At 52.3% G+C, this 25,095-nt stretch overlaps 1 protein-coding gene across 1 annotated transcript; it reads right to left on the reverse strand.

Moving 5' to 3' along the window:
* Window positions 1-864: 864 nt before the first annotated feature.
* LOC132586274 (leucine-rich repeat and fibronectin type III domain-containing protein 1-like protein) lies at window positions 865-23,799 on the reverse strand. The gene is made up of 3 exons (XM_060258289.1): window positions 22,398-23,799; window positions 5,236-5,834; window positions 865-989 (listed from the first exon to the last, which is right to left on the reverse strand). Exons 1-3 carry the CDS (start codon window positions 23,780-23,782, stop codon window positions 922-924), a joined length of 2,052 nt encoding a protein of 683 aa, XP_060114272.1. The 5' UTR covers window positions 23,783-23,799; the 3' UTR covers window positions 865-921.
* Between the last annotated feature and the right edge of the window lie 1,296 nt (window positions 23,800-25,095).

Here is a 25,095-nt window from a genome sequence, read left to right on the forward strand (position 1 = left end):
TTTATGCCCCACCCTTCTCTCTGAATCAGAGACTCAGAGCGGCTCACAATTTTCTATGTATTCTCCCCCCACAACAGACACCCTGTGAAGTGGGTGGGGCTGAGAGGGCACTTACAGCAGCTGCCCTTTCAAGGACAACCTCTGCCAGAGCTATGGCTGACCCAAGGCCATTCCAGCAGCTGCAAGTGGAGGAGTGGGGAATCAAACCTAGTTCTCCCAGAGAAGAGAGCTCTGGCTGACCCAAGGCCATTCCAGCAGCTGCAAGTGGAGGAGTGGGGAATCAAACCTAGTTCTCCCAGATAAGAGCCCGCACACTTAACCACTACACCAAACTGGGTCTCCTGAGTACCCCTCTCCAATCCCAAACTTGTCAGGGCGGTACAGTGAACACAGGGAACCGTTATTTTGACATACAGTGCCCTGAATACCCTGTCTTGCGGGGAAGGGAGGTTCAAAAATAAAATGAAATAAATAATAAATAATAAACCACCCTCTTCTCTGCTCCAGAACTCCCTGACAACTGCAGCTTTTCTTACTGCGCTCATCTTTATGCCAAGAAAAGCTTTTATTTGGTCATTTTTAGCAGCCTCCTGGCAAAGACGAATGGCCAGCGCCAGGAAACGGAGGACATCCTAGCCATGTGAACATATGTGCTTTCCAGAGGGGCCCCATGCTCAGCAGGCATGTGTGTTTTCCCCCCAGCACGATGGCGAAAGCTTTGTCGGCTCCGTTTCGACGCCTGTAGCCGCTGGAAATGGTCCAGCAAACAATGATGGAAGGGAGTTCTGCCCGTTGCTGGCAAAAAGTCGGATTTTTCTCTCTCCGAATGCCCTGGGATGGGGGGCAGGGGGGGAACGCCATACCTGGGGGTTCCAGATAGCCAGGCCTTGTTCCCACCACGGGGAGGGGGGGCAACAGAGCTCAGATCTTCACGTCGGTCCACTCGCCGCCGTTCTTCCTCTCGCCCGTCAGTGGCATCAGCTGGGAATCTGCGCAGGACCAAGAGAGGAAGTTACGGCAGGCCGGAAGGGAAATCTTTCTATGTGGAAGAAGCGCCTATCCCTCCAACGGCTGCATGACAGGCAGGTGGTGGCTACAAGCATAGACAGCTTCAAGAGGGGACTGGAGAAACATCTGGAGCAGAGGTCCATCAGTTGCTATTAGCCACAGCTTACCGCTGGAACTCTCTGTCTGGGGCAGGGATGCTTGGTATTCTTGGTGCTTGGTGGGACAACAGTGGGAGGGCTTCTAGTGTCCTGCCCCCACTGATGGACCTCCTGATGGCACTTGGGGTTTTTTGGCCACTGTGTGACACAGAGTGTTGGACTGGAGGGGCCACTGGCCTGATCCAACAGGGCTTCTCTTATGTTCTTATGTGACACAGAGTGTTGGACTGGAGGGGCCAGTGGCCTGATCCAACAGGGCTTTTCTTATGTTCTTCTGTGACACAGAGTGTTGGGCTGGAGGGGCCAGTGGCCTGATCCAACAGGGCTTCTCTTATGTTCTTATGTGACACAGAGTGTTGGACTGGAGGGGCCATTGGCCTGATCCAACATGGCTTCTCTTATGTTCTTATTTGACACAGTGTTGGACTGGAGGGGCCATTGGCCTGATCCAACAGGGCTTCTCTTATGCTCTTATGTGACACAGAGTGTTGGACTGGATGGGCCACTGGCCTGATCCAACAGGGCTTCTCTTATGTTCTTCTGTGACACAGAGTGCTGGACTGGATGGGCCATTAGCCTGATCCAACATGGCTTCTCTTATGTTCTTCTGTGACACAGAGTGTTGGACTGGAGGGGCCATTGGCCTGATCCAACATGGCTTCTCTTATGTTCTTATTTGACACAGTGTTGGACTGGAGGGGCCATTGGCCTGATCCAACATGGCTTCTCTTGTGTCCTGAAGTCCCTCCAGTGGAGCTTCTCCCTTCCCTTCTATACAGCAAGGGGGAACAGGGATTGCTGCTGGTAGGCCTCTTCCTGTGAACAAATCAAGCCTCTAGTCCAGGGGTGTCAAGCTCATTTGTTATGAGGGCCGGATCTGACATAAATGAGACCTTGTTGGGCCGGGCCATGTGTGTACCTATTTAAGATTAGGTAGCAGAGATATAAGAGAGAGCCTCGTGGCGCAGAGTGGTAAAATTGTAGTACTGCAGTCCGAACTCTCTGCTCGTGACCTGAGTTCGATCCCGGCAGAAGCTGGGTTCAGGTAACCAGCTCCAGGTTGACTCAGCCTTCCATCCTTCTGAGGTTGGTAAAAGGAGTCCTCAGCTTGCTGGGGGGGAAGTGTAGATGACTGGGGACAGCAATGGCAAACAACCCCGTCAAAAGTCTGCCATGACAACGTTGTGAAAGCGACGTCACCCCAGAGTCAGAAACAACTGGTGCTTGCACAGGGGACTATCTTTACCTTTTTTTTAAAATCAGAGATATAAACTTTATAAAGGACACAAACACAAATATATCTATTGAAAAATTTAAAACATGCTTAAAACATTAACACTCATTGGTCTTAAAGGAGCTTTCTTTGTATCTCTCCCATGGGATCCAGGGAACTGGGGAAAGGAAACTCTGGCTCTTTTCTTCCTTCCCCAGTGAAATGGTGGGGGAGGAGCCTCAGCCAATAGAAGGGAGAGAAGTTTGACTCAGTAGCTCTGCTGTGTGATTGAGAGCCTGGCAATGCAAGCTCTCTCTCCCCCCCCCCAGGGAGGAGCCTCAGCCAATGGAGAAAACAGAGGCTTTGCTCTGTAGCTCCTGTGCAATTGAGCAAGCCTTGCAAAGCAAGCTGTGATGCAGAAGGAAGCGAGAGACAGGGAGAAGGAAGCAGGCGACAGCCAGTTGATCGGGGGCCCGATAGGTGCCCTCCGGGGGCCTGATTTGGCCCCTGGGCTGCATGTTTGACACCCCTGCTCAAGTCCTCGTGCAAAGTCCCTCCCCCACTTCTCCCTTCTGCTGACTCTGTAAGCGACCATCGTTTCAGGAAGCTCCCACTGCTGCTATTGCAGGATCCGCTGCTGCCTCCTCTCCTCACCAAGAGAACGACGAGGCTTCGCAATGCTCTGTGCCAAGCTGAATTATTCAAGAGGGCATTTCAGCGTGGCAACAGGGCCGCTGTGTACAAAACGGTTCACGTACTTACTTGGATAAAGGATTAGGCAGAGAGGTCTGTGGGGCTGCGTACGGCTTACTGTAAGCGGAATCCTATTATGTCATCTTTGCACTGCTTAATGCGTCATGTTAACACTGAACGGTTTGCTGCAGTTCTGTTTTTGAGGCTTCTGGCTGGTTCTACAACCCTAATCCTGTTGCACTGTTTACTGACTATCTCGTCCTGTCAACCGGCTTGATTCCCGCTGGGTAATCCGCCTTGAGTCCCCACGAGAAAGGCGGACTACAAATAAAGTAAATAAAGTAAAATTTGCAGCCCAAAGAAGGAAGTGATGTCTTCTCCAGTGCACCGGGGGGGAGCAAAATTAAAAAAACCAAGCCCCCTAAAGCAGAGGTGTCAAACGTGTGGCCCCAGGGTTGGATCAGGCCCTCAGAGGGCTCCTATCAGGCCCATGAGCAACTCACTGTCAGCTGCTTCCTTCTTTCTTGCTTGCTTCCTTTTGCATCACAGCTTGCTTGGCCAGGCTCCCTCAATCGCACAGGAGTTACAGAGCAAAGCCTCTATTTTCTCCATTGACTGATTAGCACATGAAGCAGCTCAGGTACAAAAGCTCGCAATGCCCAGCCATTTCATGTTTTTCCCTGGGTCTTAGGCTCAAAGCATTGACCATGAGATTTCTGTAACGAATGTCAGTAAACCAAAAGTTTGCAACTTACAAACACACACCTGAACAGCATACTCAAGATTGCTACAGCACAGATAATGATGCAATAATTCAGAGCAAGAGGGGTCAGTTATCCGAAACTGTTAAATAAGCAAAATATTGCAAGAGTGCTAATCTTTTCAGCATATTTTATTTTGTTTTTTTTAAAATTGTGTTTGTCTGTGTCCTTTATAAAGTTTACATCTCCGCTACCCGGCATTACACTTTATGACACACACGGCCCCACCCAACAAGGTCTCATTGGGGACTTTGGGGGTGGAGTCAGGAGACTTTGGGGGGTGGAGCCAGGAGACATTAGGGGTGGAGCCAAGATCAAGGCTGTGACAAGCATAATTGAACTCCAAAGGAAGTTCTGGCCGTCACATTTAAAGGGACGGCACACCTTTTCAATGCCTTCCTTCCATAGGAAATAATGAAGGATCGGGGCACCGTCTTTTGGGGCTCACAGAACTGGACCCCCTGGTCCAATCTTTTTGAAACTTGGGGAGTATTTTGAGGAGAGCCACTAGATGCTATACTGAAAATTTGGTGCCTCTACCCCAAAAAAACAGCTCCCCCAGAGCCCCAGATACCCGCGGATCAATTCTCCATGGTTTTCTATTCTCCATAGGGAATAATAAGAGTTCCCAGCAGACATTTCCCTCCCCTCCCCCCGCTTTCTGAAGCGGGAGCAGGGTCTCTAAACCTGGGGATGCCCTGCCCCCACCTGGGGATTGGCAACCCTATGGCTAGCCCAATCTCAGAAGTTAAAGCAGCTTCCTCCACCCCTCCAGAAGACAGGTATGGCCGCTCAAAGGATGCCAACACTCCAATGCTGCGTGTAAGAGGACAGGAAGCATCCCGTTAAGGTCCAAAGTCTGGCCTGATGGTGGTCAAATAAAGAAAGGCACGAAAGGTCCCATTCAAGGATGCAGTCCTTGCGCTGCTGTAACACATAAAACAGGGATTGGAATTTTAGCAGGAGCTCCTTTGCATACTAGGCCACACACCCTTCCAGCGTTCCCTCCGAGTTAGTGCGAGCCAGCGCACAGATTTTTAGCCTCCAGCTCACACTCTTTTGGCTTTAGGGCAGGAAAAATGGCCCCGGAGCATAATGATTTGTGCAGTAGCTCACACCTTGAATGCTAGCAGCTCACAACTTTACTACCGGTAGCACCCGAAGTAGAATCTTTGCTCACAAGGCCCTGCAACTGAGAGGGAACTGATGGAGCCAATCCTCCAAGAGCTTACAAAAAAAGAGCCTTGTAAGCTCTTGGAGGATTGGCTACCTCGGGGGGTGCGGCCTAACATGCAAAAGAGCTCCCGCTAAAATTCCACCCCTGCCTGAACCTCATTTGGAAAGGATTCTCGACAAGGCCGGAAGCCTTCCAAAGATTTGGTCCCCGATCCCATGTGCTTACCTGGATCTTCTGCTCTGGAGGTCTCCGGGCTGGAACTGTTGTTGTGGAGGTCAACGTTGGCCCGCGACCACCTCCTCCTGCGTGGCGACTCTTCTGGTGCTGCCTCTGTAGGGTTGCCCCGCGCCCCTTTCTCGCCTTCCTTGCCCAGCGTGAGAACGCTGCAGTCCCTCCTCACCCTGCCCGTCATAGAGGGGTCTGGCCCCCACTCCTCGAGTTTGGAGGCCGAGCAGGGCAGAGGGGCGTTGGCGGGGGCTTGGCTCCCGTTGGTCTGCGAGTAGACGTTGCTGACTTTGGCTTTCTTGTGCTCGTCCTGGCCGCTGTAGACCTTGTAGCGGATCATGAGGATGATGATGAAGACCAGCACGGAGGCCACAATGATGCCCCCGATGATGATGATCATGGTCCCCCCCAGGAACTGGGTGTGGAGGGAGTGGCACTGGGGCGCATCCTGCGGGGTGCTGAACTGGACGCAGCCCAGGCTACGGGTGGCTGTGAGGGAGGTCACCCCGTCGTTGTAGACGGCCAAGATGCACAAGTTGTAATCCCGTCCGGAGGCCAGATCCTTCACCAAGAAAGCCTTGCTGGAAGAAGGGATCATTCTGGAGGAAGGCAAAGAGAGAGAGAGTGTGTCAGGCTTTGTGGGGGGCTCTCAGCTTCCTCCCTGCCCATTTCATAAGAACATAAGAGAAGCCATGTTGGATCGGGCCAGTGGCCCATCCAGTCCAACACTCTGTCACACAGCAACCAAGAAACCCCAGGTGCCATCAGGAGGTCCACCAGGTCCAGTGGGGCCAGGACACTAGAAGCCCTCCCACTGTTGCTCCTCCCAAGCACCCAGAATACAGAGCATCACCTCCCCAGACAAAGAGTTCCAACAATACATCAGTTTGGTGTAGTGGTGAAGTGCGCGGACTCTTATCTGGGAGAACTGGGTTTGATTCCCCACTCCTCCGGTTGCAGCTGCTGGAGTGGCCTTGGGTCAGCCATAGCTTTCGTAAGAGTTGTCCTTGAAAGGGCAGCTGCTGGGAGAGCCCTCTCAGCCCCACCTACCTCGCAGGGTGTCTGTTGTGGGCGGAGGGGGGGAAGGTAAAGGAGATTGTGACCACTCTGAGATTCAGAGTATAGGGCGGAATATAAATCCAATATTTTCACTGTGGCTAATAGCCACTGATGGACCTCTGCTTCATATTTTTATCCAACCCCCTTTTAAAGCTGGCTATGCTTGTAGCCGCCGCCACCTCCTGTGGCAGTGAATTCCACATGTTAATCACCCTTTGGGTCAAGAAGGACTTCCTTTTATCCGTTTTAACCTGTCTGCTCAGCAATTTCATCGAATGCCCACGAGTTCTTGTATTGTGAGAAAGGGAGAAAAGTACTTCTTTCTCCACTTTCTCCATCCCATGCATTATCTTGCAAACCTCTATCATGTCACCCCGCAGTCGACGTTTCTCCAAGCTAAAGAGCCCCAAGCGTTTCAACCTTTCTTCATAGGGAAAGTTTTCCAAGTGTTTCCCAAGCTCCGAGACTCAGCATCACAGAAGCTAAGAGCTGGCTGCGTGCATCAAGGCTTCCCAGATCCCAGCCTATGCCACTGGTGACCCTAGAAACACCACTTCTCCCAGACACGGATGGGATCGCTTCCATGGCCCTGCCCAAATCACCATCTGAAGTGGCTGATTCCACCTAGGGGCCTGAAAATATACTGGGTAAGCGCTCCATGGCGCAGTGGTAAAGCTGCAGTACTGCAGTCAGACTCTCTGCTCGTGACCTGAGTTCGATCCCAGCGGAAGCTGGTTCAGGTAGCCGGCTCAGGGTTGACTCAGACTTCCGTCCTTCCGAGGTCGGTCAAATGAGGACCCCGCTTGCACATCCAGAGGCACTAAGCCTCTGATTTCCAGAGCAAGGAGGCTGCGTTGGGGAAGGTCTCAGCCTCTAGGCCCTGTTGTTGGCCCCCCCAGGCTGGCCCCTGTGTGAGACAGGAGGCTGGACTAGATGGACCCTCCCTGGTCTGATCCAGCAGGGCTCTTCTGATGTTCTTCTCAGGGGAAGGCCTCGGCCTCTCTGCCCTGTTGTTGGCCCTCCAGAGGAACTGGTTGGCCACTGTGTGAGACAGGAGGTGGACTAGATGGACCCTCCCTGGTCTGATCCAGCAGGGCCCTTTTGATGTTCTTCTTAGTGGAAGGCCTCAGTCTCTCTGCCCTGTTGTTGGCCCTCCAGAGGAACTGGTCGGCCACTGTGTGATACAGGAGGCTGGACTAGATGGACCCTCCCTGGTCTGGTCCAGCAGGGCTCTTCTGATGTTCTTCTCAGGGGAAGGCCTCAGCCTCTATGCCCTGTTGTTGGCCCTCCAGAGGAACTGGTCGGCCACTGTGTGATACAGGAGGCTGGACTAGATGGACTCTCTCTGGTCTGACCCAGCAGGGCTCCTCTGAGGTTCTTCTCAAGGGAAGGCCTCAGCCTCTCTGCCCTGTTGTTGGCCCTCTGGAGGAACTAGTTGGCCCCTGTGTGGGACAGGATGCTGGACTAGATGGACCCTCCCTGGTGTGACCCAGCAGGGCCCTATCTGATGTTCTTATAAATGAAAAACAGCTTGTCAAACAGGAAAGTGATTTTGAGTGTCCTATTTGATTTTTCCTTTTAACTGAAAATGTTTTAAACTATTATTGTAAGCTGCCTTGAACCACAAGAAGAGGGGGGGGGGGACATAGATGCTTTAATAAAATAGAATCAGAACAGCCCTGCAAAAAAAGACTGAATCCAAGGGGGGGGGGATTTTTTTTTTTTTTAAAAAAGGTTTGCTGGATATATTTATACAATGTTTTATCCAAAACACATTATGGGAATCAGGCGGATAAGCAGTCCCTCTTTGCCCAAGTGCTAAGAAATCTGGAGGCCGGCACCCGCCTCCCGAACCCTCCTCGATTTTTATCTGAGGACTAGATCTCGCTGAGTTCAGTGAGGCTTGGATTGCAGCGTTAGTTTCCTCCAGGCAAGAGAGAAACAGAGACTTAACAGTATCTCTGCAACAGCTGCTCATTTGCAAAAATATCCATGCGAGGCAAAGTTTCCGCCTGGGAGTAAACTGACCCTTCAGTTAGACAAGAACCGAGGCTAATCCTGCTATTCAAAACGCCAAAGCCGCTTCGAGCCGTCTCTCCGGTCCTCCTGCCGAAAACTCCGCTGGGAATGACATTTCAAAGGCTGCGGGAGAGACTCCAGACAATCCAGACGCATCCAGTTCCTTCGGATAAAGCGCCGATCACCCAAGGAACCAAGACAGCTAAACTCATTACAAGTATTGACGAATTCCGCATCCGTAATAAGGGATGCTGGGAAGGGGAACTCAGGTTACAGGAATATAAATCCCATCTTCTTGGAAATGCTGGGGTTTTTTTTTTAAAGTACACCAGACGATATTTTTCTTTGCCACAGAATTAATTTCATTTATAGGCATAACCGGAGTTGTAAGCAATACATCACACCCTCACAAATGTCAAATCCACAAGTCGTAAAGGTTTTGCTCCATCATAACATTAAAAAAAACCCCTCGTTTTCAGCTGTTTCGGGCAGCCTCGATAAGGAAAGGCCATCTGTGCATTCTCAGGAACACTTTGCACAAAGAACTCACTTTGGATTGAGTTTGTACTAGGGCTGCCAATCCCCAGGTGGGGGCAGGGGATCCCCCGGTTTGGAGGCCCTCCCCCCGCTTCAGGGTCGTCAGAAAGCGGGGGGAGGGGAAGGAAATGTCTGCTGGAAACTCTGTTATTTCCCATAGAAAATCATGGAGAATTTATCTGCGGGTATCTGGGGCTCTGGGGGGGCTGTTTTGGGGGATAGAAGCACCAAACTTTCTGTATAGCATCTAGTGGCTCTCCCCAAACTACTCCCCAAGTTTCAAAAAGATTGGACCAGGGGGTCCAATTCTATGAGCCCCAAAAGGTGCCCCATCCTTCATTATTTCCTATGGAAGGAAGGCATTGAAAAGGTGTGCCGTCCCTTTAAATGTGATGGCCAAAACTCCCTTTGGAGTTCAATTATGCTTGTCACAGCCTTGATCTTGGCTCCACCCCTAATGTCTCCTGGCTCCACCCCCAAAGTCTCCTGGCTCCACCCCCAAAGTCCCAAGATATTTCTTGAATTGGACTTGGCAACCCTAGTTTGTACCTTATAATGAGTCGCACCTGCACACTGCCGAAGCTCAAGGTAATAAAACATTTTCGTCTTTCACTCCAAATTTAGATCCGACCCACTTGCCGGCATGCGCTGGATTTCGGAACACATAAAAAATGGGCGAAAGGTGTGCTTACAACAGAAATCTACTAATTCAGCCTCACAAATAAGTTCAAAACAGTAGCGCACAGCGCTTTTTTTGCATATTAGGCCACACACCCCTGATATAGCCAACCCTCCTAGATAGGGTTGCCAAGTCCAATTCAAGAAATATCTGGAGACTTTGGGGGTGGAGCCAGGAGACATTAGGGGTGGAGCCAAGATCAAGGCTGTGACAAGCATAATTGAACTCCAAAGGGAGTTCTGGCCATCACATTTAAAGGGACGGCACACCTTTTCAATGCCTTCCTTCTATAGGAAATAATGAAGGATAGGGGCACCTTCTTTTGGAACTCATAGAATTGGACCCCCTGGTCCAATCCTTTTGAAACTTGAGGGGTATTTTGGGGAGAGGCACTAGATGCTATACTGAAAATTTGGTGCCTCTACCCAAAAAAACAGCTCCCCTGAGCCCCAGATACCAGAGGATCAATTCTCCATGATTTTCTATGGGAGTAAATCTCCATAGGGAATTATAGAGTTCCCAGCAGACATTTCCCTCCCCTCCCCTCCCCTCCCCCTGCTTTCTGACGATCCTGAAGTGGGGGGAGGGCCTCCAAACTGGGGGATCCCCTTCCCCACCTGGGGATTGGCAACCCTACTCCTGGAACTTATAGGGCTCTTCTTACAGGGCATGCTGTAAGCTCCAGGAGGATTGGCTGCGTCACAGGGTGTGTGGCCTAATATGCAAAAGAGCTCCTGCTACAAAAAAGGGCCCTGTTACTGCACACTAGTTGCACAAACCTGCCTGCTTACTCATATTTCGTGAGCCACTTCCAGCTCGATGATAAAGGGCATTCCTTTGCCATTTTCAAAGTCTTCCTTACCTTGTCACCCGGGGAGCAGGAGATAAACCTTACAAGCTGGGAGCAAGCAGGCAAGCGGCTGTTTAAAGCCTGGGCTCTCTTATGAACACCAGAGTCTCCCAGCGCGGCTCCTCTGGACACCACGATGCCCTCAGAGCTTTCCGGAAAGCAGGTGGGGCCGTGGTACAGTCACTGTTGCTGCCTTCCCTCATTCAAATGAAAGGGTGTTGCCACCTGACGATCAGAAGGACTGGTAAGCTGTGTGGTTCCATTCCACTCTTCAGACTTTCAGTTTTCCCAGGTGACGTAAGGAGGGATATTCTCTTTGTTCCCTACAGAAACCATTTCTGGCTCGTTTCCACCTCCTGTGGAGGCCGTTCTTGGTGTGGTGCTCACCACACCACACGCACCCAAATTCCGAATGGGCCCAGCAGCCCATAAAGGTTGGTGACCCCTGCTATACATCAGGGGTGGCCAACGTTAGCTCTCCAGATGTTTTTTTGCCTACAACTCCCATCAGCCCCAGCCAGCATGGCCAATGGCTGGGGATGATGGGAGTTGTAGGCAAAAAAAAACATCTGGAGAGCTACCGTTGGCCACCCCTGCTATACAGGATACGCTCTGCACATGATGGGTGCCTGGGAGGGCTGAGATACCACACTGCAAATAGGTTCAGGGGGTAAACTTACAGTTCCGAGGCTGAGCCCTGGCTCTATGAAAGCGCTACTTCCACCCACATTACCTGCTATGATGGACAGATGGAGGAACGGAAGGATGGACAGACAGATTCGGGGAGAGATGGTGGCTCAGTGGTCAAGCATCTGCTTGGTAAGCAGAAGGTCCCAGGTTCAATCCCCGGCATCTCCAACTAAAAAGGGTTCAGGAAAGTAGGCGTGAAAAACCTCTGCTTGTGAACCTGGAGAGCTGCTGCCAGTCTGAGTAGACAAGACTGACTTTGATGGACCAAAGAGGGTCTGATTCAGTAGAAGGAAGCTTCATATGTTCATATGATAGAAAACTGATCAATTAGATAGACAGATAGATGATAGATAGGCAGGCAGACAACGTATGGCAACCCCTCAGGGGGTAGAATCCTAGAATCCTAGAGTTGGAAGGGACCTCCAGGGTCATCTAGTCCAACCCCCTGCACAATGCAGGAAACTCACAAACACCTCCCCCCAAATTCACAGGATCTTCATTGCTATCAGATGGCCATCCAGCCTCTGTTGAAAAACCTCCAAGGAAGGAGAGCCCACCACCTCCCCAGGAGGAAGCCTGTTCCACTGAGGAATCGTTCTAATGGTCAGGAATCGCTCTAATGGCCTTCAAGGTAAGAGACACTCAAAGGTGGTTTGTTGCTGCCTGCCTCTGTGTAACAAACCTGGTCTTCTTTGGTGGTCTCCCATCCAAGCAAGGGGGGCTTTTTTTAGCAGGAACAAACAGGAACACAGTTCGGGCTGGCTGGGTGTCAGGGGGTGTGGCCTAATATGCAAATGAGCACATGCTTGCCGTTTTCTACAAGAAAAGCCCTGCATCCAAGTACTATCCATGGCTAATGCTGCTTAGCTTCTGAGGCTGGGCTAGCCTGGGCCATCCAAGTCAAGACAAGAGAGGAACAGATGTGGTTGGCCATCGCCTGCCTCTGCGTAGCAACCCTGGGCTTCCTTGGTGGTCTCCCATCCAAGGACTAACCAGGACTGACTCCAAGGTCTGATGAGACTGGGCTAGCCTGGGCCATCCAGGTCAAGGCAAGAGAGGAACAGAGGTGGTTGGCCCTTGCCTGCCGCTTATGTTCTTCTGTGACACAGAGCGTTGGACTGGATGGGTCATTGGCCTGATCCAACAGGGCTTCTCTTATGTTCTTATGTACAGAGTGTTGGACTGGATGGGCCACTGGCCTGATCCAACAGGGCTTCTCTTATGTTCTTATGTGACACAGAGTGTTGGACTGGAGGGGACACTGGCCTGATCCAACAGGGCTTCTCTTATGTTCTTAGGTGACAGAGTGTTGGACTGGATGGGCCACTGGCCTGATCCAACAGGGCTTCTCTTATGTTCTTATGTGACACAGAGTGTTGGACTGGAGGGGACACTGGCCTGATCCAACAGGGCTTCTCTTATGTTCTTATGTGACACAGAGTGTTGGACTGGATGGGCCACTGGCCTGATCCAACAGGGCTTCTCTTATGTTCTTCTGTGACACAGACTGTTGGACTGGATGGGCCATTGGCCTGATCCAACATGGCTTCTCTTATGTTGTTCTGTGACACAGAGTGTTGGACTGGATGGGCCACTGGCCTGATCCAACAGGGCTTCTTTTATGTTCTTCTGTGACACAGAGTGTTGGACTGGAGGGGCCTTCGGCCTATCCAACATGGCTTCTCTTATGTTCTTCTGTGACACAGAGTGTTGAGGGGCCTTTGGCCTGATCCAACAGGGCTTCTCTTATGTTCTTATGAGGTCCAGGTTTATTTCTCATTCAAGGAAAGGGGCTTTCTTGGCTCATGCCACATCTCCCTCCCTCCCCCCCGGCTTCCATCGCTGCACATCGCACAGTCCAGCATTTGCATTTGGGGGCCCGCGGCAAGTAAAACGCACACATGCCCAAGATGGTGATGCTGCTGAAGTCCCACTTTTTTTTAAGTAGGTCACTTCACATCAGTGGGTTCTTTCCGGCCAGGCTAGTTCCGGGCCCTCTGCCAGACTGCAGGGGTGGGGGCGACCCGGGGGACTCCTTCCGACAGTCGCGCTGCGTCTTGACAAATAACGAGGGCAGCTCCGTGGCAGCCGGCAGAGACGGGAAAGCAAAATGAGCAACACAGAGGAAGAAGGCTGGGGGGAGAAGACAGCGGCGGGGGGGGGGGTGGACTGCAATAGCCCCCAAAGTCTAGGCGCCAGGACATGTCAGCTCCTTCCAGCCTCCCCTATGGCGTTCATTCAATGATTACTGCAGGCTGCCTGGGGCAGGGATCTAATCGGCTCCTCATTCAAACCAGCCTTGAAACAACTGCTGGGTGCCCTTAAACTGCTCTCTTTCTCTCTCTCTCAGCCCCATCTACCTCACAGGGTTGTTGTAAGGATAAAATGGGGGAAGGAAGACCCTCATACACCACTCTGAGCATTCTGGAGGAAAAGCAGAATGCATTTGTCATAGGCGGTTTCAGTAAGTGGGGGCCCCTCCCTCCACGTGGCCAGGGATTCACCCCAGACTGAAGAAGACCATAGATTTCTACCCCGCCCTTCTCTCTGAATCAGAGCGGCTTGCAATCTCCCGTATCTTCTCCCCTCACGACAGACACCCTGTGAGGTGGATGGAGCTGAGAGAGCTCTGACAGAAGCTGGCCTTTCAAGAACAGCTCTGCGAGAGCTATGCTTGACCCAAGGCCGTTCCAGCAGCTGCGAGTGGAGGAGCACTGCCACCCGAACTGCGATTCTAACTCTTGTATTCCAGGATGAGACATTCGACCTGTTTTCTCTCTCCAGTGACCAACTGAGATGATGCCAAGGTTATTTCAAAGGGCAGCTATGCTCTCTCAGCCCCAGAGCTTCTGTCAGAGCCCTCTCAGCCCCACCCACCTCACAGGGTGTCTGCTGTGGGGGGAGAAGATATAGGAGACTGTAAGCTACTCTGAGTCTCTGATTCAGAGAGAAGGGCGGGGTATAAATCTGCAGCCTTCTTCTTCTCTGGTTCCCCACTCCTCCACTTCCAGCTGCTGGAATGGCCTGGGGTCAGCCATAGCTCTTGTAGGAGTTGTCCTTGAAATGCAAGCTTCTGTCAGAGCTCTCTCAGCCCCACCCACCTCACAGGGTGTCTGTTGTGGGGGGAGAAGACATAGTAGACTGTAAGCTACTCTGAGTCTCTGATTCAGAGAGAAGGGCAGGGTATAAATTTGCTTCTTCTCTGCTTCATAAAGAGTGGGGGACTCCGCCATTTACACAGGGACAGCGGATCTAATGCCCCCAAAACGTTAGATCGCACCTCTTCCTGGACTCTGCGTCACAGGAGGTGACAAGCGTGAGAAATACCCGACCAAATTCTCCTCCATGGGCATAACCCTCTGTCAAAAGGACAGGGCATGTTTTTGCTCCAGGCAGTTGGCAACCTCTGGCTGTCAGAGGGGATGGTGTTTACCGGCCCCCTCTAAGGGAACGTCACCCGTAGCTGACGCTGTACGAACTCCACGTGAAAATGAAAAACTCCCGTGGCAAGGAAATCTAAACACAACAAGGAAGAAGCGCGGCTCAGTGACCTGTATCGAATGCCGCAAATCAAGCTCATTTGCATGATTACCCTCACTTTGCATAATTTATTTTGCTTCTGCTAATAGCGGAGAAGGCGCAAGCAGCTCGGCGGCGGGCATGTGAGCCCAAACCCCCCCTCAACTAAAAAGCTTCCAAGTTGTCCCCCAGGCACCCGCAACGTCACCAAATATCATGACCTTCACCCATTCACGTTTCATCACCGGAATGAAGAAGTCGAGAGACGTAACCTTTGTAAAAAAAAAAATTAAAAACCATCAACTGAGATTCTTAAGAAAAAGGCTCATTCTGCACCCATCCTGCAATTTCGGGTGTAGAGTTGCCAAGTCCAATTTAAGAAATATCTGGGGACTTTGGGGGTGGAGCCAAGAGACTTTGGGGGTGGAGCCAAGAGACATATGGGTTGGAGCCAAGATCAACGCTGTGACAGGCATAATTGAACTCCAAAGGGCGTTCTGGGCATCACATTTAAAGGAACGGCACACCTTTTCAATGCCTTCCTTCCATAGGAAATAATGAAGGATAGGGGCACCTTCTTTTGGGGCTCATAGAATTGGACGCCCTGGTCCAATCATTTTGAAACTTGGGGGGTATTTTGGGAAGAGGCACTAGATGCTGTACTGAAAATTTGGTGCCTCTACCCCAAAAAACAGCCCCCTCCCAGAGCCCCAGATACCCGTGGATCAATTCTCCATTATTTTCTATGGGAATAAATCTCCATAGGGAATAATAGAGTTCCCAGCAGACATTCCCCTCCCCCCACTTTCGGACGACCTTGAAGCGGGGGGAGGGCCTCCAAACCGGAGGGATCCCCTGCCGCCACCTGGGAATTGGCAACCCTATTCGGGTGCCATCTTGTGGAATCGCAGCGTGCCCGCTCGGACCTGCCCGTAGGGCTTCGTTGTCTCTGCTGACCTAAGCCAACTTGCTGCTGTCCCAGCCCCCTCCTCTTCCCCCCCCCGCCCCGCCCCACAGCAAGGGTAACTCAGCACAATCCAAGGATGCACCAGAGATGAAAAGGACGTCCCCCCCCCCCCCTCAGCTCCCCCTGATCACGGTGTGTGAGTCTCCTGCACCAGCAGCTTATAAATTATTCTTCCTCCGTCTCCAGAGAGAAGAATTTCAGAAGGTAAAAAGGCAACATTATCTGAGCCTGACTTCAAAAGGGCAGCAGCCAAAGCACAGAGGCATTATGGGTAGTCACCGTGCCTTCGCGGGTGTGGCAGAGAGTCAAGGTTGAAATGCCAGCGCGAGTGGGGGAAGAGTTTGGGGGAAACTCAGGGGGGAGGGGGGGGTGTCCCCATACCTGCGGTAGGCTGCAAAACTCTGCAGCAGAAATGCCAGGAGGGCGTCCGCGAGCTGGATTCACGCAAGTCGCTTCCCTTAATCCGCCCGAATCCACAACGGATAATGAGGTGGCGCACAGAATTCACAACAGCTGCAGAGTCATTTTTGAAGTCAGGCTGCCGCAATCGAGGGGCCTCATTTCTCCAAACGGGAGAACGGCGCTTTACACCATCTTCTAAAGCGACACTGAACTGGAAAGAGATTTCCCCAGACTGCAGATTCTGCTTGACAACTGGTCAGGAAAAGAACTTGCTCCTGTACAACGAAGACGGTTAGGGGGAGTTGGAGCATCTTCTTTAGGAGGAACGGCCAGAAAACCTAGGCTCTTCTGATGTTCTTCTCAGGGAAAGGCCTCGGCCTCTCTGCCCTGTTGTTGGCCCTCCAGAGGAACTGGCTGGCCCCTGTGTGAGGCAGGAGGCTGGACTAGATGGACCCTCCCTGGTCTGATCCAGCAGGGCTCTTCTGATGCTCTTCTCAGGGGAAGGCCTTGGCCTCTCTGCCCTGTTGTTGGCCCTCCAGAGGAACTGGCTGGCCCCTGTGTGAGACAGGAGGCTGGACTAGATGGACCCTCACTGGTCTGATCCAGTAGGACTCTTCTGATCTTCTCAGGGGAAGGTCTTGGCCTCTCTGCCCTGTTGTTGTTCCTCCAGAAGAACTGGTTGGCCACTGTGTGAGTCAGGAGGCTGGACTAGATGGACCCTCACTGGTCTGATCCAGTAGGACTCTTCTCAGGTTCTTCTCAGGGGAAAGCCTCGGCCTCTCTACCCTGTTGTTGGCCCTCCAGAGGAACTGGTTGGCCTCTGTGTGAGGCAGGAGGCTGGACGAGATGGACCCTCCCTGGTCTGACCCAGCAGGGCTCTTCTGAGGTTCTTCTCAGGAGAAGGCCTTGGCCTCTCTGCCCTGTTGTTGGCCCTCCAGAGGAACTGGCTGGCCCCTGTGTGAGACAGGAGGCTGGACTAGATGGACCCTCACTGGTCTGATCCAGTAGGACTCTTCTGATGTTCTTCTCAGGGGAAGGCCTTGGCCTCTCTGCCCTGTTGTTGGCCCTCCAGAGGAACTGGCTGGCCCCTGTGTGAGGCAGGAGGCTGGACTAGATGGTCCACTGGTCTGATCCAGCAGGGCTCTTCTGAGGTTCTTAAATACTTCTTTTTGAAGCATGTAATTAAAATGTGGAATTCTCTGCCAGAGGATGTCGTGACAGCCACAGGCACAGACAGCTTTAAAAGGGGATTAGGCAGATTCACGGAGGACAGACCTATCAGTGGCTACTAATGGTGGTGACTAAAGGAAACCTCCACATTCAGAGGCACTAATCCTCTGAATCGTAGCGCCAGGAGACAACATCATGGGAAGGCCTCGGCCTCTACAGCCCATTGCTGGCTCCCCAGAGAAACTGCCTGGCCACTGTGTTTAGACGGGATGCAGGAGTAGATATTGGATTTATATCCTGCCCTCCACTCCAAAGAGTCTCAGAGCGGCTCACAACCTCCTTTATCTTCCTCCCCCACAACAGACACCCTGTGAGGTAGATGAAGATATTGGATTTATATCCCGCCCTCCACTCCAAAGAGTCTCAGAGCGGCTCACAGTCTCCTTTACCTTTCTCCCCCACAACAGACACCCTGTGAGGTAGATGAAGATATTGGATTTATATCCCGCCCTCCACTCCAAAGAGTCTCAGAGCGGCTCACAATCTCCTTTCCCTTCCTCCCCCACAACAGACACCCTGTGAGGTAGATGAAGATATTGGATTTATATCCCGCCCTCCACTCTGAAGAGTCTCAGAGCGGCTCACAATCTCCTTTCCCTTCCTCTCCCACAACAGACACCCTGTGAGGTAGATGAAGATATTGGATTTATATCCCGCCCTCCACTCTGAAGAGTCTCAGAGCGGCTCACAATCTCCTTTCCCTTCCTCCCCCACAACAGACACCCTGTGAGGTAGATGAAGATATTGGATTTATATCCCGCCCTCCACTCCGAAGAGTCTCAGAGCGGCTCACAATCTCCTTTCCCTTCCTCCCCCACAACAGACACCCTATGAGGTGGGTGGGGCTGGAGTAGGCTTCCCAATCCCCAGGTCCCAGCGGGGGATCCCCTGGTTTTACAGGCTTCCCCCCTCCCCCAGCCAGCTGGCTGGCGGGGGAAGCTCCACCCCCACAGCCATTATGCACCTCCAGGAACGATTCCCATAGGGAATGATGGGGAATTGATCCGCGGGTGTCAGGAACTCTGGGGGGGGGGCTGTTTTTTGAGGTAGAGTTGCCAAATTTTCCGTATAGCATCTAGTGCCTCTCCCCAAAATACCTCCCAAGTTTCAAAAGGATTGGACCAGGGGGTCCAATTCTATGAGCCCCAAAAGAAGGTGCCCCTATCCTTCATTATTTTCTATGGAAGGAAGGCATTCTAAAAGGTGTGCTGTCCCTTTAAATGTGATGGCCAGAACTCCCTTGGAGTTCAATTACGCTTGTCACACCCTTGCTCCTGGCTCCGCCCCCAATGCATCCTGGCTCCACCCCAAAGTCTCCTGGCTCCACCCCCAAAGTCCCCAGATATTTCTTGAATTGGACTTGGCAACCCTAGGCTGGAGAGGGCTCTCACAGCAGCTGCCCTTTCAAGGACAACCTCTGCCAGAGCTATGGCTGACCCAAGGCCATGCTAGCAGGTGCAAGTGGATGAGTGGGGAATCAAACCTGGTTCTCCCAGATAAGAGTCCGCACACTTAACCACTACACCAAACCGGCTCTCCACTGGGTGTGAGCCAGCAGGTCTCCTTGGATGTTCCTATGCCTTTAACATCACCTTAATCTGCAGAAAACCAGCAAGTGAAACTTTTGGTCTCACAGATTGTGCCTCACGGTTCAGCTTGTGTTCCGGTGGATTAAGGCAAGAGGTTCCACTGCATTAACCCCGTGGCTGTTTCACACAGTGTGAAACAGGAGGACACACAAACCAAGACGGGCCTCCAAGACCTGGCCCGAAGTTTGCACTGAAAGATTTCCTCCCAGCTCCCGCCTAGCGCCTTTCCCTGCCCCACCACAGGCAAAAGAGAAGAGAGGGGAATCCCTCCTCAAATTCCATTCCCTGGACAGGGCACAGCTCAGAAGGAGCAGCAAAACCAGAACAAAAGATTCTGAGAAAGCGCAGGAGGCCTCATTGTCCCCGGAGAGCTTCCTTCCTTTCCGCCCTCGGGGAGGAGAGGCCTGCCCTCAAGCAGAACACAGTCCCTCGCACCCTCAACCCCCCCCACACACACACACATTGCAAGCTGGCAAAATGCCCATCGCGGCAAGCGCTTGCTGCTCTCTCAGCCACAAGGCACCCAAGCGCCACGGGGCGGCAGGAACCACAAGCTTCGGTCCTGTTGGTGCTCTGGCTCCAAGAGAAGGGCATCTCACTCTCCCCACACAGGACTAAAAGGCAGAAAGGGAGGGATCCCCACAAAGGGGTCTGTGCAGGCCAGCCTCTGGGGATCACACCCTTTCAGAAGCCAGCCTGGCCTACTCCATGTAGCCCCACCCCATCCCACGTGTCACTCCATGATGTTTCAGAGCATGCCAGAGAGCCAGTTTGGTGTAGTGGTTAAGTGCACAGACTCTTATCTGGGAGAACCGGGTTTCATTCTCCAGTCCCCCACCTGCAGCTCCTGGAATGGCCTTGGGTCAGCCATAGCTCTGGCAGAGGTTGTCCTTGAAAGGGCAGCTATTGTCAGAGCTCTCTCAGCCCCACCCACCTCACAGAGTGTCTATTGTAGGGAAGGAAGATAACGGAGATTGTAAGCCGCTCTGAGTCTCTGATTCAGAGAGAGGGGCAGGGTATAAATCTGCAGTCTTCTTCTTCTAAATCCAATGCCTCACTGGGACCCTGGCCTTACTACGATGCTTCCCAAACTGCGGATTGGGACCCCATAAGAACATAAGAGAAGCCATGTTGGATCAGGCCAACGGCCCATCAAGTCCAACCCTCTGTGTCACACAGTGGCAAAAAATGTTATATACACACATACACTGTGGCTAATAGCCACTGATGGACCTGTGCTCCATATTTTTATCTAAACCCCTCTTGAAGGTGGCTATACTTGTGGCCGCCACCACCTCCTGTGGCAGTGAATTCCACATGTTAATCACCCTGTGGGTGAAGAAGTACTTCCTTTTATCCGTTTTAACCTGTCTGCTCAGCAATTTCATCGAATGCCCACGAGTTCTTGTATTGTGAGAAAGGGAGAAAAGTACTTCTTTCTCTACTTTCTCCATTCCATGCATTATCTTGTAAACCTCTATCATGTCACCCCGCAGTCGACGTTTCTCCAAGCTAAAGAGTCCCAAGCGTTTCAACCTTTCTTCATAGGGAAAGTGCTCCAGCCCTTTAATCATTCTAGTTGCCCTTCTCTGCACCTTCTCTAATGCTATAATATCCTTTTTGAGCTGCGGCGACCAGAACTGCACACAGTACTCCAAATGAGACCGCACCATCGATTTATACAGGGGCATTATGATACTGGCTGATTTGTTTTCAATTCCCTTCCTAATAATTCCCAGCATGGCGTTGGCCTTTTTTATTGCAAACGCACACTGTCTTGACACTTTCAGTGAGTTATCTATCATGACCCCAAGATCTCTCTCTTGGTCAGTCTCTGCCAGTTCACACCCCATCAACTTGTATTTGTAGCTGGGATTCTTAGCCCCAATGTGCATTACTTTGCACTTGGCCACATTGAACCGCATCTGCCACGTTGACACCCAAAGTGGGTCATGAAGCCACTGGAAGTGGGTTGTGGGCCAGCTTTCCATTGTGGCCACTCCCACCACCCTTCCAATCACTCTCTTTTTGGAAACCGAAATCTGACCCAGGAAACAGTCCCTTCCACGTCATACAAGAGTTGGTATTTCTTCTTCCTTGCATATACGTGTGGATTAAGAACATAAGAGAAGCCATGTTGGATCAGGCCAATGGCCCCTCCAGTCCAACACTCTGTGTCACATAAGAACATAAGAGAAGCCATGTTGGATCAGGCCAATGACTCATCCAGTCCAACACTCTGTGTCACAGAAGAACATAAGAGAAGCCATGTTGGATCAGGCCAATGGCCCATCCAGTCCAACACTGTGTCACACAGTGGACAAAAAAACCCAAGTGCCATCAGGAGGTCCATCAGTGTGGCCAGGACACTAGAAGCCCTCCCACTGTTGCCCCCCCCCTCCAAGCACCAAGAATACAGAGCATTATTGCCCCAGACATAAGAGAAGCGATGTTGGATCAGGCCAATGGCCCATCCAGTCTAACACTCTGTGTCTTGAAGCTGGCTATGCTTGTAGCCGCCACCACCTCCTGTGGCAGTGAATTCCACATGTTAATCACCCTTTGGGTGAAGAAGGAGTTCCTTTTTTCTGTTTTAACCTGACTGCTCAGCAATTTCATTGAGTGCCCACGAGTTCTTGTATTGTGAGAAATGAAGAAAAGGGCTTCTTTCTCTACTTTCTCCATCCCATGCATAATCTTGTCAACCTCTCTCATGTCACCCCGCAGTCGACGTTTCTCCAAGCTGAAGAGCCCCAAGCGTTTTAACCTTTCTTCACAGGGAAAATGTTAAGCACAATATGTCCTGGTGGCGACTAGATGGAGTTTCTTAGACTCTTAGGGGGGATTAGAGGGAGGAATGGAGAAGGGAGCTGTGTTTGGGCAGCTGCGTGTGTCAGAATGCCACTCGCTTGGGGTTTCGTAATGGGGGCAGCTGAGCTCTTCGTCGGTTTCCCCAAAACATCTGGTTTGCCGCTGTAGGAAATAGAATGCTGAACGAGATGGGTGCCAAGGCCACAGTGTGCCTAGGGTGCCCAAAAAACCCTGGATGGGTCACTGTACCAAGTAAAGTTGGATTTGCGGGCCACTATACCAAGGAGGCTGGGAACCACAGAACTATGGAAAAACCCTGGAGTCACCAGAAGCCTCCATTTCACACCTGTCCAGCCACCATGTCACTTCCTGGACAGCCCAGGCTAGCCTGATTTCATTAGATCTCGGAAGCTAACCAAGGTTAGCTCCAGTTAGCCCCTGACTGGGAGGCCACCAAGGAAACCCAGGGTTGCTATGCAGAGACAGGCAACAGCAAACCACCTCCGCTTGTCTCTTTGCCTTGAAAATCCAACAGGGTTGTCATAAGTCATCATCCAAGAACCTCAGGAGGTGGTGGGCTCTCCTTCCTTGGAGGTTTTCCAACAGAGGCTAGGTGGCCATCTGACAGCAATGAGGATCCTGTGAATTTAGGGGGAGGCGTTTGTGAGTTTCCTGCATGGTGGCAGGGGGTTGGACCAGAAGACCCTGGGGATCCCTTCCAACTCTATGATTCTATGAATCTACAAGCCACTCCGACAAACACCCACCAGAAGTACAAGACCCGCCATTTTGAAATCCAGAGCTACTAACCTGTATACCAAGGTATCGTCAGAGGAACTGTTGTACTGGATCTGGTACATCCGAATGCCAGGGATGTGCCACTGTGGGTACCAGCGGATCAGCACCGAGGAGGATGACACCTCCGAGGCCACCACACCCTTTTCCTGAGAGACCCCCGTTTCGTTGGCACCGGGGGGAAGGATAGCCTTGGCCGAAGTGAGGATGTCAGAAGGTCCTGCAGCGGACGGCACTTTGGGGGCAGTGCCGTTCGATAGGTGAGGCAAAGGGTTGACCATCAGCTCGATAGAGGTGGTGGCATCCCCCGCTGCATTGGAGGCAATGCACGTGAAAACCCCGGTGTCCTGGACAGTGGCGATCAAGATCTCCAGGGTGCCGTTGTCATAAAAGGTGGTCCGGGAACTGTTTGCCACCACTTTGCCTTCCGGAGACACCCAGTGGATGGATGGCTCCGGGTCGCCGGCTCCACGGCAACGGAGGACGGCCGCCTCACCCTCAGTCACCACCAAATGTCCCGTGTGACGAGTGATAACGGGAGGCTCGCAAATAAACTCCTCTTCTGGGATAGTCCAGAAGTATTTCCCCAGGAGATCCGGCGGGGAAGCACAGGTCTCCAAATCGTCTTCTCTGGTCAGCCTCCGGAGCCACAACAGCTCGCAGTTGCAGTGTAGCGGGTTCCCCCCAAAACTAAGAACCAACGAGGAAAGCGGGGAGCCTTTGGACTTCGCGTACACAGGAATCCGGAGGAAAAGGGGATCTGGGGGGATCTTTTTCAGCTTGTTGGACGTCATGTCCAGACGGGCCAGCTTAAGGAGGTTGGTGAAGACCCCCTCAGGGACGTAGTCGATCAAGTTGTGGTCAAGGTTGAGGGAGTTGACGTTGTTGAGGCGCTGGATGGTGTCCCAGGGGACTTGGATGAGGTTGTTGTAGGAGAGATCCAAGTCCTCCAAGGTGCCGACAAAGTCATCGAACGCTCCGGGGGAAATGTCCTGGAGCTGATTATTGCTGAGGATGAGGTGGCGTAAGTTGGGCAGCCCCTTAAGCTGCTCTCCACCGATGGAGAGGAGGCGATTGTTGTCCAGGTGCAGGGCCCGTAGCCCGCGCAGGTCAGCGAAGGCCGAAGGCAGGATCTGGCTGATGGTGTTGCGCGAGAGCGTGAGGTGGACCAGGCTGGTCATGTTGGTGAAGTCCCTGCGGCGGACGACGGTGATGAAGTTGTCGGTCAGGCGCAGCTCCACCGTGCGGCGGTCAATCACCGTGGGCACAAAGAGGAGGCCGGTCTTGGTGCAGAGGATGGCGAGCGAGGGCGACAGGTTCTGGCACATGCATCGTTTGGGACATACCTGGGCCCGGGTCAAGCTGCAGAGCATCAGGATGGACAGTAGGAGGCGCTCCATGGCGTCGTCAGAGGGAGGTGCTGTGGAGACACGCAGAAGGAAAAAGAGACACTGAGAAATTGGAAAAGAGCTTGGAGCCAAGACTGAACACATGAATACACATACGAAGAAGAAGACCACAGATTTATACCCCGCCATTCTCTCTGAATCAGAGTCTCAGAGCGGCTCACAAGATCTCCTTCCCCCACAACAGACGCCCTGTGAGGTGGGTGGGGCTGAGAGGGCTCTCCCAGAAGCTGCCCTTTCAAGGACAGAGCGGCCTACAATCTTCTTTCCCTTCCTCCCCCACAACAGACGCCCTGTGAGGCAGGTGGGGCTGAGAGGGCTCTCCCAGAAGCTGCCCTTTCAAGGACAACTCTTTCAAGAGCTATGGCTGACCCAAGGCCATTCCAACAGCTGCAAATGGCTGCCTTATACTGAAGTACAAGCTGTATAAGCTGCCTTATACTGAATCAGACCTTTAGTTCTTCGAGGTCAATATTGTCTGCTCGGGCTGGCAGCGGCTCTCCAGTTAGGCAGAGGTTTTTCACATCGCCTCCTACCTGGGATGCCAGGGATTGAACCGGGGACCTTCCACATGCCAAGCAGAGGCTCTGCCACTGAGCCACAGCCCCACTTCATGACTCTCCAGGGTCTCAGGCGGAGGTCTTTCCCATCACCTCCTGCCTGGTCCTTTGAACTGGAGATGTCGGGGATTGAACCTGGGACCTTCTGCATGCCAAGCAGAGGCTCTACCACTGAGCCACAGCCTTACTTCCTGGCTCTCCAGGGTCTCAGGCTGAGGTCTTTCCCATCCCCTGCTGCCTGGTCCTTTTGAACTGGAGATGGTGGGGATTGAACCTGGGACCTTCTGCATGCCAAGCAGAGGCTCTACCACTGAGCCACAGCCCCACTTCATGGCTCTCCAGGGTCTCAGGCTGAGGTCTTTCCCATCACCTCCTGCCTAGTCCTTCTAACTGGAGATGTCGGGGATTGAACCTGGGACCTTCTGCATGCCAAGCAGAGGCTGTGCCACAGAGCCACAGCCCCTAGGAAGAGTGGCTGTACCCGGTCAAGCCACAAGGCCGTTGTGTATTTGACAGCTTCTGGGAAACTCCCAGGGCTTTTTTTTATAGCAGGAACTCCTTTGCCTATTTGGTCACACACACCCCCCAACGCAGCCAATCCCCCAAGAGCTTACAGGGCTCTTCGTACAGGACCGACTGTAAGCTCTTGGAGGATTGGCTACACCAGGAAGGCGTGGCCTAATATGCAAAGGAGCTCCTGCTACAAAATGAGCCCTGCCAGCAATGATGGTTCGATTTGGACAGAGG

This window comes from Heteronotia binoei, chromosome 17, assembly GCF_032191835.1.
Source record: "Heteronotia binoei isolate CCM8104 ecotype False Entrance Well chromosome 17, APGP_CSIRO_Hbin_v1, whole genome shotgun sequence".
NCBI classification, from domain to species: domain Eukaryota; kingdom Metazoa; phylum Chordata; class Lepidosauria; order Squamata; family Gekkonidae; genus Heteronotia; species Heteronotia binoei.

Bases quoted from the DNA above. Each gene is read 5' to 3' on its own strand.
- LOC132586274 (XM_060258289.1), bottom strand. From the start codon at position 23,782: ATGGAGCGCCTCCTACTGTCCATCCTGATGCTCTGCAGCTTGACCCGG. The intron at 5,835-22,397 runs GTTAGTAGCTCT...GCCTTCCTCCAG, and splicing joins GACGATACCTTGGTATACAG to AATGATCCCTTCTTCCAGCA. The intron at 990-5,235 runs GTAAGCACATGG...GGTCCTGCGCAG, and splicing joins CTCCAGAGCAGAAGATCCAG to ATTCCCAGCTGATGCCACTG.